At 39.1% G+C, this 13,219-nt stretch overlaps 2 protein-coding genes across 2 annotated transcripts; one reads left to right on the forward strand and one right to left on the reverse strand.

Moving 5' to 3' along the window:
- Positions 1 to 21: 21 nt before the first annotated feature.
- morn3 (MORN repeat containing 3) lies at positions 22 to 3,655 on the reverse strand. The gene is made up of 5 exons (XM_026942789.3): positions 3,400 to 3,655; positions 2,679 to 2,836; positions 2,121 to 2,280; positions 899 to 1,083; positions 22 to 547 (listed from the first exon to the last, which is right to left on the reverse strand). Exons 1-5 carry the CDS (start codon positions 3,542 to 3,544, stop codon positions 476 to 478), a joined length of 720 nt encoding a protein of 239 aa, XP_026798590.3. The 5' UTR covers positions 3,545 to 3,655; the 3' UTR covers positions 22 to 475.
- An 830-nt stretch (positions 3,656 to 4,485) lies between these two features.
- tmem120b (transmembrane protein 120B) lies at positions 4,486 to 13,045 on the forward strand. Its single transcript, XM_026942481.3, has 12 exons — positions 4,486 to 4,628; positions 5,454 to 5,572; positions 6,437 to 6,553; positions 8,725 to 8,784; positions 8,893 to 8,988; positions 9,099 to 9,188; positions 10,355 to 10,420; positions 10,510 to 10,571; positions 10,724 to 10,816; positions 12,155 to 12,219; positions 12,431 to 12,499; positions 12,606 to 13,045. The coding sequence occupies exons 1-12, from the start codon at positions 4,551 to 4,553 to the stop codon at positions 12,726 to 12,728; spliced, it is 1,038 nt and encodes a 345-aa protein (XP_026798282.1). The 5' UTR covers positions 4,486 to 4,550; the 3' UTR covers positions 12,729 to 13,045.
- The last annotated feature ends 174 nt before the right edge of the window (positions 13,046 to 13,219 follow it).

Here is a 13,219-nt window from a genome sequence, read left to right on the forward strand (position 1 = left end):
TATTCTAATTATATGACCAGCACATGTATGTATGTGTATATATATATATAGCATATACTCATTTTATATTCTTGGAGCTGTAAAGAAAAAGCATGTCTGTGATTTCCTGTTCTTGTGTGAGGCAAAATTACACTACCTTTTTTGTATTGACTTACAAAATATGGCTGCTGATCCTGTTATGTATTAAAACTGCCAATGTAACTTTTTGCTAAATTTAGTCACTACCTTAATAACGGACCATTTGTGTCCATGAAAATGTAGCTACTGTAAATCTAGCATGTTGGGTATTAAATTTGCCAATGTGACATTTGCTAATTTTACAGAAGCTACGTTTTAATGCACACTATTGGTCCATTATTAGTGTAGTAACTCTCGCACAAATATATGAATGTGTAAAGGAGCATGGTCCGGTTCTCATGGCTGCACACATTGTGGAATTTACACAGACAGACAGCAGGATTCACCAGCTGATTTTTCAATCTTCTCTGCTGGCACAGAAACGGCTGCATCCCTCTATCAGTACTGACTGAACATCCTGCAGCATCACCTACAGGGCAGATACAGACAGAAAGTGAGACAGGTGAACTTAGTGACAGATGGAATTAACTGACGCACTGGGACACTCCTTTAGATTTATTCAAATAAGGTGCTAGAAAGGTTGACTATCATGTTAAGTCATATAACTGATTAAAAGTACATTTATATGCATTGTTTAAAATTCAGTATTATCCATATTGGAAATGAAAGTGTTATTAATCCAAATATTTTAGTCTATTTTGTGTGTGTGTGTGTGTGTGTGTGTGTGTGTGTATGTAATCTGTCAAGTTTTTAAAACTAGTCCTTCCCACACACACACACATACTGTCCACACTGTTTAAGGTTAAAGGTGTTGTATTACCGGTGGGATGGGGTGCATCGGCGGTGTGTGTGCATTCTTCCTGTCATAATCACACACTGTCCCGCACCTTGGCACATCGTCTACCCAGAAGCCCTCGTACAGCTGACCCCTGTCGGTGTAGAAGAAGCGTCCGTGTCCATGTTTCTTCCCGTCCTTCCAGCTGCCCTCATACCTGTTCTCATTCACTTACACACATACCGAGTTTTACTGTTTATTTATCCCTGATTCACCATCATGGTGTAAATTTTGATAATTTATACAACTATTATTATTAAATAGGCAAGCAGCGGTTTTAAAGTGAATGTATATACTGCACTATACAGTATGTTGTGTATTGGAGATGTGCAACCTTTCAGGCCTTAAAGCTTTACTGTAACTCTGGAGGCAGAAAATCAAGAGAATTTGAGCTGCGTGTGACTTGACTGTATGCAGCCACAGTTAAGGTGTAACGTCACATTGCTTAACGTTGAACATCCCAAAAAGAGACAAACTGTTATTTTTTCTGACATTGATACATTGGTATATTGGAAACAACATATTTTCAATTCAGCATGTATTTTTTTTTCCCTGGCAAGGTGCCTTCCATGTTTGCACCTAGCTATCTTTGATGGTAGCACATGGGACTCTTAATTGCAGGATTGTGGGTTTGAACCCCATGCTGGGTTCCAACCCCAGCCAAAGGGGGTGCACAGTGCCCGTCCCAAGCCCAGATAAATGGTGAGGGTTGCATCAGGAAGGGTATCCGGTGTAAAACCTGTGCCAAATCAATATGTGGAAAATGGAAGGTGATCTGCTGTGGTGACCCCTAACAGGAGCAGCTGAAAGAACAACTTTGTCGTCCATGTTTCTTTTTCTCGTTTTCCCTCAAGTTGTGACCTGACTGGTTGAGACATAAAAAAGTGTTTGATGTGAAAAGTTCAGTTTTTGGGCAGTTTACAAATGTTATCATTTTTATAAAATATTTTAGTTTAAAGTGTGAAAGTTTTCCACTGGAAAACGCATTTGAACTCCAGCTGACAGCTCATGATGTCATAATGATCGCTGACCAATCAGCAGCTTTGTTGAATGTCACTCTGAGTGGAAGTGAACACTCATCATAATTACACACTAGCTTTTTTGAATCATTTCAAGATTCCTGCAGATTTCATTTATTCATTTCACTTACTTCACCTACATCCTTAATAATAAAAGGGTTCAAAGTGTTCTGTGAAAAATGTCATACCGAGCCACAGCACGCCCTGACCGTGGGGTTTATCCTTCAGCCACTCTCCTTCATACACATCTCCATTCTCATAAGTCATCCTCCCCCATCCGCTTCTCTCATTCTCCACCCACTCCCCTTCATATCGCACTGACGAGCTGTAGAAACGTGTCCCAAACCCCTGCACACAAGCACACACACAAATCTTCCCCTGAGCTGCATCCCAATTCTTTTCCCTTTGGTTAAGTCACCTTGTAAATCTTAAACACCATTCTTTTTCCTCTATTAGCTCAAGCTAAGTGTGCTATATGAAAGTTTAATATATATATACACACATATACATATATATATATATATATATATATATATATATATATATATGAGAGAGAGAGAGAGAGAGAGAGAGAGCACTTGTTGTCTTGAAACATATTTCAAACTGTTCATTGTGATTGTGTGTTCATATTGTCTGATCTGTTACACACTCCTTCTTTAGTGCTGAAATAGTGCACGTCTGAGGTGTTAGGGGAGGTAGAAAATGGCATGTTAAGGGACAGCACTGGAGTGCAGAGTGATACCTACCCCTTTCTTATCATTTCTCCATGTGCCTGAATAAACTTTTACATATTCATTAGTTGATGGCTGCAGTTTGCTGAGCATCCCGTATCCATCACGCACATTCTGTCTCCATTCACCTTCATACACAGCTCCGGCTCTCTTCCACACTTGTGTTCCCTCCCCTGTTCACAAAGCAGAGAGTGTGAGAGATCTGTCTGCATAGCTTTCTATCTATCCACCTACCAACCAAGATATCTATCTATCTATCTATCTACAGTATAAGTATATCTATCTATATACTTAAACAATTATTGTAGATGTAGATAGCAATGTACACAAAGTTTCTAGAGAAACAATCCTTTATCAGCTGTGCAAGGAAAGTACTAGTACTTTCTATCTATCTATCTATCTATCTATCTATCTGTCTGTAAAACTAAGGAAAAAAACCTACAAAATGAACAGGGGACTACAACTACAAAACAAATCCCTTAGTCATTACAAAACATCTAGTGTCCAAATTTAGCTAAGATAATTATTAGGTGACCACACACTCTTTTATTTATCCTTACAGACATTATTAGACAAAACAAAATTTCGAAGTACAGAAAAAAACAGAAGTAATATGATGAATTACATATCTGGCCATGTCTTTCCAAAATAGTGCAGAATCAGAATGCAAGAGTAGATGAAGTGAAGGTTCGGAGTGGAACACTTATTGCGCATGCGCACTTTAACAAGCGGTTACCGTGTCTCATGTTCTCGCGCCACTCTCCGGTGTATCGGTCTCCGTTCGGGCTGTAGACGGTATGGTGAAGACCATTCTTCTGAGCTTTTTTCTCCACTACTTTTACAAGCGGCTCAGTTTTCCGCGGTTTCTTCAGGAGAGGCATTACTCCACTTATACGAGGGCTTTTTAAATTGAGAAAAACCTGACGGCTGCAGCGTTAAACCGGTGGAGTAAAGTTTAGCCTGTTAAGTTGTCCATGAAACCGCGTTCCTTCCTGCCGTGTAACCATAGCAACAACGCTGACGCTTACAGGCGGAAGTGCTCTACATAAAAATCAAAACGTTGTACAAAGAAATATATAGGTAAATATAAAATATAGCTGGTACTCAAATGCATTTCGTTTAAAAAATATCAATTTAGAAGCTTTTCATTATGTATATATTTTATGAAAAAGAAAAAATCCATGAATATATTAGAGGGTTCTATTGGTTACTTAAATTTTATAAATAAATATTTACCTAGAATAATTAAAAGATTACTTAAGTAACATATATTAGTGTCGCAGTCAATGTATTTTTTTTAAATCCCATTTTCAGTTATCGTTGTTTTTGCCCAGTAAACCATTAATTACATAAACCATTATTCCACATATTCTAGTCTGAACACAATTACAAAAATAATAAAAAAAATTTTTGCTTCAGATCTTCTGAGAAACAGACCTGAGAAACATTTTGAGATAATACTATTTCATGGCTAATTTTACAAATTTAGATCTATTTGGGTCCGTGACAGTTTTTTTTGTCTACTAAGATATTACTGCAGGATTTTTTTTAACTATATAAAGATACCTAACAAATCTTGTCCTTTTAACTATTCTGGTATAATGTTTAACATTTTAACCTGGTGGTCTGAAAAACATACTCAGGTTAATTGCCCAAAATACAGTGCCTAATATTACTGCATTTAATAGATTACTATATTTTGTTTGATATTCCTCTTTTTAATTATCGTTGTTGCTGTAACTTAAAAAAATAAATACATATTTGAGAAAATTACTCAGCATAGTGCGCATGCGCGCTGTAATTCTGACCGCGTCGGTCAAACGCATGCGTGAAGATGGTGCGCATGCGCAGTGAGGGTTGTCTACAAAGGGGAGAAAGCAGGTGAGCATGGCAGTGGGTACAATGTCACTGGAGAGATGTCGGAGTGAATGGGAAGAAATAGAGAAAGAATATCAACAGCTGCAGGTTTGGACGTTGGTTAATTACTTCTTAGACTGTGAAATTTTAATGTGAAAGAATAAGAAAGCGAATAAACTTTTAAAAATGGGATTTGTTAAACCTCTTCTGCTTACTTAGCGTTATAGGGATGAAAGCTAGCAGTCTCGCTAACATGGTTGTGAACACTGATTTCACTAAGAAAACCTTTACTTGAAGTTTGCCTTTTGTTTTCCTGTTTATTCGTGTTTTCATTCTTTGTGAGTGACTAAAATGTCCTTGAGAAGAGTGTCGTTAATCTGAGGGTGATAAATAACAGTGTTATTGTTATTTTTGTTGTTGTTTTTAATCATGACACTATCAACAGCTGCATGTTTGGATGGCATTAATGATTTATCTGACTGTGTGATTTAATCAAACACGGATTAGAGAAATTACTAAGTCACCTCAATTGATCTGTATGTGTTACTATCTCGTCCTTCACAATGATTGAAACTAACATGATTGTGTAATGTGATCTAGATAACTAATGTCTGTTTTTTTAAGCTTGCCTATTGGTTTTCTTATCTTTGTGTGTTTCTGGATGAGGATGAATAAGCATCCTTTAGAATAGCAGTGTGAGACTGTTCTCAAGTATTATTATGATTATAATTATGATTATTATTATCTGATTGTGTAATATTACTAAACACAGATCATTTTTGTGTCTGTGTTCATTAAGCGTAAATCCACTGATTTTGAGGAGAAAGTAGAGTGTTTCCAAGTTAATGTGATCATGATGAGAATTGGTTATAAGGAATGTGTGTTTTTTTTTTTTTTTTTTTTTTTTTTTTTTTGTTTGTTTGTTTGTTTTAGGAGACTCATAAGGTGTACCGGCAGAAGCTGGAGGAGCTCACACACCTGCAGGTGATCTGCAGCAGTGCGATATGCAAACAGAGGAAAGGCCTTAAGGAGCTCGGACACACACTTCGTCGGTATGTTTATTCTGCATCTGTGGGACACATTTGCATGAGCTGATAATCAGTTATATGATGTTAGTCCAAGAAGTTACTAACTAAACTGTACTTCAGCAGCAATGGTGGATGTAGTAAAAGTTAAGCATGGTACACACAGGTCCCAGAGAAATAGGGCATTTTGGACAAAAGTTCTTTAGCAGCTGTGTCCACCGTAATGTCTCTGAGGCTGTAGGAAGTCAAACCCAGGTTTGTCTGAAATATCATGTTTCTCTGGAAACATTGCGTACTTCACTTAATTTTTACCAACCCACTTTATATATATGTACTACATATGTACACTTCAGATTATTGCCAATGCCCACTCTATCATAGGGAGATTGTGAGTTTGAATCCCGATGATCCCACAACCGTTCGTGGAGTCCAGAGAGCAAAAATTGCCCATGCTGTCTGGGTAGGAGGGATGGCATTACTCTCTCTCTCTCTTTCTCTCTCCTGTCAGTCACAGTGACACTAGCCAATCGTGGGTATTTGTGAGGTCATGTATGTGGAAGAGGGCAGACAGCGTTTTCCTCTGGGTTGTCCTCTGCGTACTCCTTATGCTGCCTGTGATGCTGCATAAGCAGCAGTTCAAAAAGATGAGGAGGTTGGCGTCATGTGTATCAGAGGAAGCACATGTTCACTCTTCCTCACTTGGTAGCTGTTGTGTGATAGAGAAGAGGTAGCTGGTGGGTGGGAATTGGCAAGTGAACAAATAATCTTGCCACTTGCCACTGCCACTGACTTGTTAAGGAGGTAGCAAAATAAAATCTTGATTAAGAATAAACGTGACCAGCACACAAGAATTTTATTTGTAAAGCTTATGTAGATTAATTGTGCCTTCAGATGCGCAAAATCTTGCGACGACAAAGAGTCTCTGGCCATAAATCACCTGCAGGCGCAGATTAAAGAGAAGCGGAATGTCTTCTTCGACATGGAAGCCTACTTGCCAAAGAAGAACGGGTGAGTACACCATTTCATTTTCTTACAGATGCCCAGGTTCTCCAAACGAATTCATGCGGCTTGGATAAAGAGAAGTGCATTTAGATATTCTAGGGTGTGTTCACGGTACATGCCTTATTTCTCATTTCTGCTTTTTTTGCTCGATTTCGATCTTTCCAACTCTTTGTGTGTGTGCATGCGTGTGTGTGTGAGAGAGAGACATTTGACCATGTTTGTGTGTGTGTGTGTGTGTGTGTGTGTGTGTGTGATATTTAACTGTGTGAATAGAGCTCTACCCTGAAATGAGCCACATGTACACACTTTCCTAATATAGCAACAAGTGAACAAGTCATGTCACAAACAGCAAAAAAAGTGATATTTGTGAGATGAGTAGCGTTGCATGGTAGTGATAAACTGAGTGCACTGGTAACTCTAGGTCATCGCAGTCAGGGAGAAAACACTGAAAAAGGAGCTTTGTCCATTTTGCAGCTGTCACTCCCACTTCTGTGCTGAGAGACGTGTGTGTTTGTGCTTTGTATCTGTGTGGGTGAGAATGCATATGTGCAAAGTGAAGTGTGATTTGAAAAACGCATCAGCGTGTTCATTATGACCACACTGCTGCCTAGATGATATATGAAAGACATTGAATATATAATGAAAACAGCTTGGACATTATTTGAAAAGATTGGGTTGATGTGTTTGACGTACAGCTGCTGTTTTTGTAACACTCACCTTGAAATTTCTCTTCATCTACTCTTGCATACTGTTCTGTACAACTGTTTTGGAAATGTGGCCAGCATTGAAATTGATCATACTTATTCCACTTTTTCAGTACCTCGTTTTTTTTTTATTATATTAATCTTATAATAATAATATAATAATCTTAATCTTAATAATCTACCTTTTAATATTTCTGAGTGTAAATTTAATAATGGCAAGCCATCTTTTTTTTTTCATCTGGATATAGAACAAGATATTAAAATATATGTTAAAAGTATTCTTCACTATATGAGAAGACACACTGCATAAAGTGGACATTTTGTAATCACTAAGATATTTTTTTTTGAAACTGTAGCTAAGATTTGGTCAGTTTAGTCCAGTAATGTGAACATAATCCACAAGTGATAGGCTTTGTTCATACAGAAGGGCTGCGTTTTATTCTAATTTGATGTCCGACATACGCAGACTTCAGTGTCTTCACTGCAAATTACAGTACAGTAAATCAAGTCTTGTTTGCTCAGACTGTGGCTTTTACATGACTGCCCACATTGATGATCATAGACATCATACACTAAATAGTGCAAGGCAGGTACAAGTAATTTTCTTAAAGATTATGTTTTAGGTAATGGCAATATCTAGTCATGGTTAAACACACACTGACAAAAACTGAACAGCACTAAGTTGGGCAAGGTTCTCCACAATGTGTGTACAGTATATACCCCAAATTACCCCAAATGGACATGAGGAATTTTCTGCAACCCAAACCCGTGACCACCCTACGTTTTGATTCCAGATTTATAATTTAGAACTTGTAAATCCATATGTACATCACTCAATAGTTTTAAGGAATTAGCAGAGGTAGATGGACAGAGAGAAGTCTGTTTTTTATTGCTGAACTCCTCCGCCAGAGCAGTGTGTTAGGATAGTGAAAAAGACTAAAACATCACATACACTCTTAATTTATATGTGGCTTGATTGAATGTGACTCCCAGTAACATTTCATAACCGTAGCACACAAAATGCATCTTCATAGATACAGCGATAGTCATAATATTAATTGGTAAAAGATATGAATAAAACAAAAGTGGAGAATGTGAGTTTCTCTTATGGCTCCACATGGGGTCATGACCCATATTTGGGGAACCCGTGCTCTGTCTGTGTGTGTGTGTGTGGGTGGGTGTATTCTGTGGTTCTACTCTCACCCACCTTCATGCTGGTCTTCATCTATGTCCTTGTCCCAAATTTCTCAGATTAAGAAGAAGCACTGTGACTTGTTCAATTCATTTGAGAGAAATAAGAGTTCGTGGTTTTTTTTGCTATTCATGCAGTAAACCTTTCCTGCTCAAATTGAATATGTCAGCAAAAATCTGATCTGATCAACTGACTGCATCATTGATACTGCAGGATGTGACTCAGAGCAGTTATGTACCTAAACATGCCCCTTCTTGTTTCTGCTTTTATTTCCTCAACAGATTATACTTAAATCTGGTCCTTGGAAATGTGAACGTAACGCTGCTCAGTAACCAGGCAAAGTAAGAACCACTAAACAAATAATTTTCCACTTAGATTTATTCCTCTATCAGACTCTTTAAAAGTAAGAATGGCTCCAGTGAAAGTTTATTCTGTCTGTGTTGTGACAGGTTTGCTTACAAGGATGAGTATGAGAAGTTTAAGCTGTGCATGACCATAATCCTGATGCTGGGTGCCATCACATGCCTCTTCCTGCTGAACTACCGGTGAGTTCCGCTCCATGTGCTAGCTCAACCAGCTGTGCGGCATGCGCTAACGCAGTTAATAAATTAAAGTAAACTGAACCTGGGTGTGTTTATTCTCTTCTGTGTTGCAGCGTCACAGATGAAATCTTCAATTTTTTATTGGTGTGGTATTACTGTACGCTGACCATCAGGGAAAGCATTCTCATCAACAACGGCTCCAGGTGAGGTTAATAAACTCTTAATTTTCTCGAGGAAAAAAATTACCATGCTGATATAGAGTCTGGTGAATTATTAAGTCTGTTGACGTTTATATTGGGACATTCTTCATGTTCACACTCTACAGGTTGCTTTTTCAGTTCACTAGTAAACCCTGTAAACAGTCAAACACAGGGTGGTGGTAGCTCAGTGGTTAAGCCGTTAAGACAAATCCCAGCACCGCCAAGCCGCCACTGCTGGGCCCTTGAGCAAGGCCCATAACCCTCAACTGCTCAGTCATATAAATGAAATGAATGTAAGTCACTCTGGATAAGGGTGTCTGCCAAATGCCATAAAAAATGTGAAGTTCAACTAGCATTAAAATAAACTGGCTAAATATGAGCTCACATTATAGTAAATAGGCTAACTATTATTAACTATTAAGCTGGTATTATAGGAAACAGGCTAAAACCTGAACAAACATTATAGTAAATATAGTAAGCTTTATAAGTCGGTATTTATTCACATGAAGAAACCTGAAACAAAATAGAACTATAACCAAATGACACTAATCTAAAGTTTTAAATACTAAAAAAAAACGTGAATATTTAAAGAACGCCCATTAATAGCCAATTAGCTTTGTATAATTGGGGGGGGCGGGGCGGGGCGGGGCGGGGCGGGGCATTTGGCATGGTGGCTTAGTGGTTATCGCGTTTGCCTCGCATCTCCGGGGTTGGGGGTTTGATTCCCACCTCCACCCTGTGTGCACGGAGTTTGCATGTTCTCCCCATGCTCTGGGGGTTTCCTCCGGGTACTGCGGTTTCCTCCCCCACTCCAAAGGCATGCCTTGTAGGCTGATTGGCATTTCCAAATTGTCCGTAGTGTGTGAGTGCGTGTGTGATTGTTCCCTGCGATGGATGTCCCCCGCTTTGTGCCCCGAGTTCCCTGGGATAGGCTCCAGGCTCCCCACAACCCTGTGTAGGATAAGTGGTACAAAAGATGGATGGATGGCGTGTGATTAACTGTATGATCTGTATTATGTATGTTTATTTGTACAAACCATGTCTGAGTCCGATGCGTTTTAGTAGCTGATAACCAGATCAGTGTGTTACATCTCAAAATGTTTCAATCTTCCTGCTTTATCCTACATAAATGATGTGTCTTGAAGTGTGTTTTATTGTGTGTGTTTCAGAATTAAAGGCTGGTGGGTTTCGCATCACTACGTCTCCACTTTTCTCTCGGGTGTCATGCTTACCTGGTGAGACGCTCTTACAGTCAAAAACTTAAAACACATAAATCAAACCCAGTTAAATGGCATGCTTCCTAACTGTGTTAATTTGCTTTAAGGCCTGAGGGTGTGATATATCAGACGTTTAGGAGTCAGTTCCTGGCCTTCTCCATATATCAGAGTAAGAACTGGGGACTTTGTGCAGATTGTTGAGTTTCTTCAATAAATTGTCTACCACTTAATTAGTGTAACTAATACATAACTACTGAGCATTATGATGGGGATGAACAACTGTTCACTTTTTAATTTCTGAGCCGTATGTGTGTGTTGCAGGTTTTGTGCAGTTTCTGCAGTATTATTATCAGAGCGGGTGTTTGTATCGGCTGCGTGCTTTAGGAGAGAGGAATCAGCTGGATCTAACAGTAGGTGAGTTATACACGGCAGTACAGATGAGTGTGAAGTCGCACTGTAGTTGAGTAATTGACGCCTAATCTTCTGTCATTGCGACACTGTCGGATGACCAAAATGGTAAACAGAGTATCACTGTGATGTAATGGATATTTAGTTTTACATGGTGTCCCATAAGTCCAGCATCATACTGTTAATTTCTGTTTTTACAGACCATGATGTATCTGAGCAAGGAAAAACAAATACAAACAATTCTACTAATAGGAATTTGTGTGTTGAGGAAAATGGTGGACATAAAGTATTTACGCTTTCTGTGAATAAAAGCTTTTGTTTTGCCGTTTTTTTCCTGCATGGTGCTGGACTTAGGGGACACCCTGTATATTATGTTGTGCTGCTTGATAGGATTTCAGAACAGTTAGGATATTCAAGTACATCATGGGTTTTACATATTCTCTCACATGAATTAATAATTAATAAAACAATAGGGCAGCACAGTGGTGTCTGTGTTCTCCCTGTGCCCATGTGGGTTTCCTCTGGGTTTTCGAGTTTCCTCCCCCTCCCAAAAAAACATGCAGGTAGGTTATGCTAAATTGCCCCTAGGTGTGAATGTGTGAGCATGTTGCCCTGAGACAGACTGGCGTCCCATCCAATGTACATTCTCCCCTCGGCAGAGGCACCTTTGCAACCCTGAACAGGACAAATCATTTACTGAAGATGAATAATAAAAGGATTGACCATCATTATTTGTCAAGTGCTTTTGCAGAGGTGTTCGGTTGGTTACTGATTGACTGAATGATAACTTGGGTCATTTTGAAACCAGATCATTTGCATACTGTTCAGCCATGCAAGTACAAGTCACTGACAGAATACTACGGTCCCATGCGTGTGTAGCCCTGTAGAAGTTTCTTGCTTATCTCTCACTTCCTGCTACAAAAGGAAATGCATCAGCTTCTGTAGATTCATTTCCTTTTGTAGCAGAAAATGCATCAGCTTCTGTAGATGCATTTCCTTTTGTAGCAGGAAATGCATCAGCTTCTGTAGATGTTGGGTGAGGAGACCTAGGGTACATTTGGCACACCAACTTTGGCAAACCATGTCTTCATGGAGCTCGCTTTGTGCACAGGAGCATTGTCATGCTGGAACAGATTTGGACCCCTTAGTTCCAGTGAAGGGAAATTGTAATGCTATAGCATACAAAGACTTTCTATACAATTGTATGCTTCCAACATTTGTGGTAACATTATGGATGTGATGGTCAGGTGTCCGGAAATATTTAGCCATATAGTGTACATGTAATATTACCCATATTATTATATGTCTCTGTAAATTGTGTGTATTGTCTCTTTTTGGGTTTAGAGGGTTTCCAGTCATGGATGTGGAGAGGACTGACATTTCTTTTGCCATTCCTGTTCTTTGGGCATGTAAGTTTAAACACTACACTGCACAGGGACCAGATGATTTATTATTATTATTATTATTATTATTATTATTATTATTATTATTATTACTCTAGCTGTCTTTGGCTAAATATCTTCTTACAGTACAGTTCTGTGCAGAAAATATAATTATGGGTCATTAATTCCTGAGTATGTGTTTGGGCAGAGATACTGATGTGTGTGTTGTGTTTTGTAGTTTTGGCAGCTGTACAACGCAGTAACTCTGTTTAAACTTGCTGCGCGGGATGACTGTAAAGAGTGGCAGGTACACACACACACATTACACACACACACACACTACACACACACACACACCTCTGAACACTGCCCCGACCTGTGACACATTTGTCTGTGATTTTTGCATGCCACAGGTGTTCATGCTGGCTCTGACGTTCCTCGTGCTGTTCCTGGGGAACTTCCTCACCACGCTGAAGGTGGTCCATCAGAAGGTACAGAAGAACAACCAGGAGGAGGAGGAACAGAAGAAAAACTGAAACTATGCTCAACAACTATGGTTGTCATGGCAACATCCTCATCACTACAGAGACTGTGTGTGAAAGGAGAGTGAGAAGCTGTGTCTCAGTCCTCCATGTACTGTTGGGCATCTCTCGGATGTGTTTGGTGATGGACATTTCAGTGATTTTACACGCAGGTCAAACATTTTTATTGTGGTCGGAGTAAATGTTTACACGTGAGCTTGCTGCTGGAGATGCACACGTGATCAATGATTCACAAAGGGACAGGGGAGGAAAAGAGTTCTCAGATGTGCTGATTGATTAAACGATGCTGAATAAAAATCCTGTGTTTCCTGCGTCTCTGTCTACACACATGTAACCAGATGTTTCAGTCTTGTAATATTTTATCACTGTGTGATGTATGATTTTTCCTGATTGGCAGGCATCCAGAGGGCAACAAATCTAATCAGCAAACTTGATGATGTGACTTCACTATCATGTTTCCCTTTTCCTCAGCTCAGTGTAGTTGA

The sequence above is a fragment of the Pangasianodon hypophthalmus genome, chromosome 17 (genome assembly GCF_027358585.1).
Source record: "Pangasianodon hypophthalmus isolate fPanHyp1 chromosome 17, fPanHyp1.pri, whole genome shotgun sequence".
Lineage (NCBI taxonomy): Eukaryota > Metazoa > Chordata > Actinopteri > Siluriformes > Pangasiidae > Pangasianodon > Pangasianodon hypophthalmus.

Bases quoted from the DNA above. Each gene is read 5' to 3' on its own strand.
- morn3 (XM_026942789.3), bottom strand. From the start codon at position 3,544: ATGCCTCTCCTGAAGAAACCGCGGAAAACTGAGCCGCTTGTAAAAGTA. The intron at 2,837-3,399 runs GTAACCGCTTGT...CTTTGTGAACAG, and splicing joins GCGCGAGAACATGAGACACG to GGGAGGGAACACAAGTGTGG. The intron at 2,281-2,678 runs GTAGGTATCACT...GCTTGTGTGCAG, and splicing joins GGAGAAATGATAAGAAAGGG to GGGTTTGGGACACGTTTCTA.
- tmem120b (XM_026942481.3), top strand. From the start codon at position 4,551: ATGGCAGTGGGTACAATGTCACTGGAGAGATGTCGGAGTGAATGGGAA. The intron at 8,989-9,098 runs GTGAGTTCCGCT...TCTGTGTTGCAG, and splicing joins CTCTTCCTGCTGAACTACCG to CGTCACAGATGAAATCTTCA. The intron at 9,189-10,354 runs GTGAGGTTAATA...TGTGTGTTTCAG, and splicing joins CTCATCAACAACGGCTCCAG to AATTAAAGGCTGGTGGGTTT.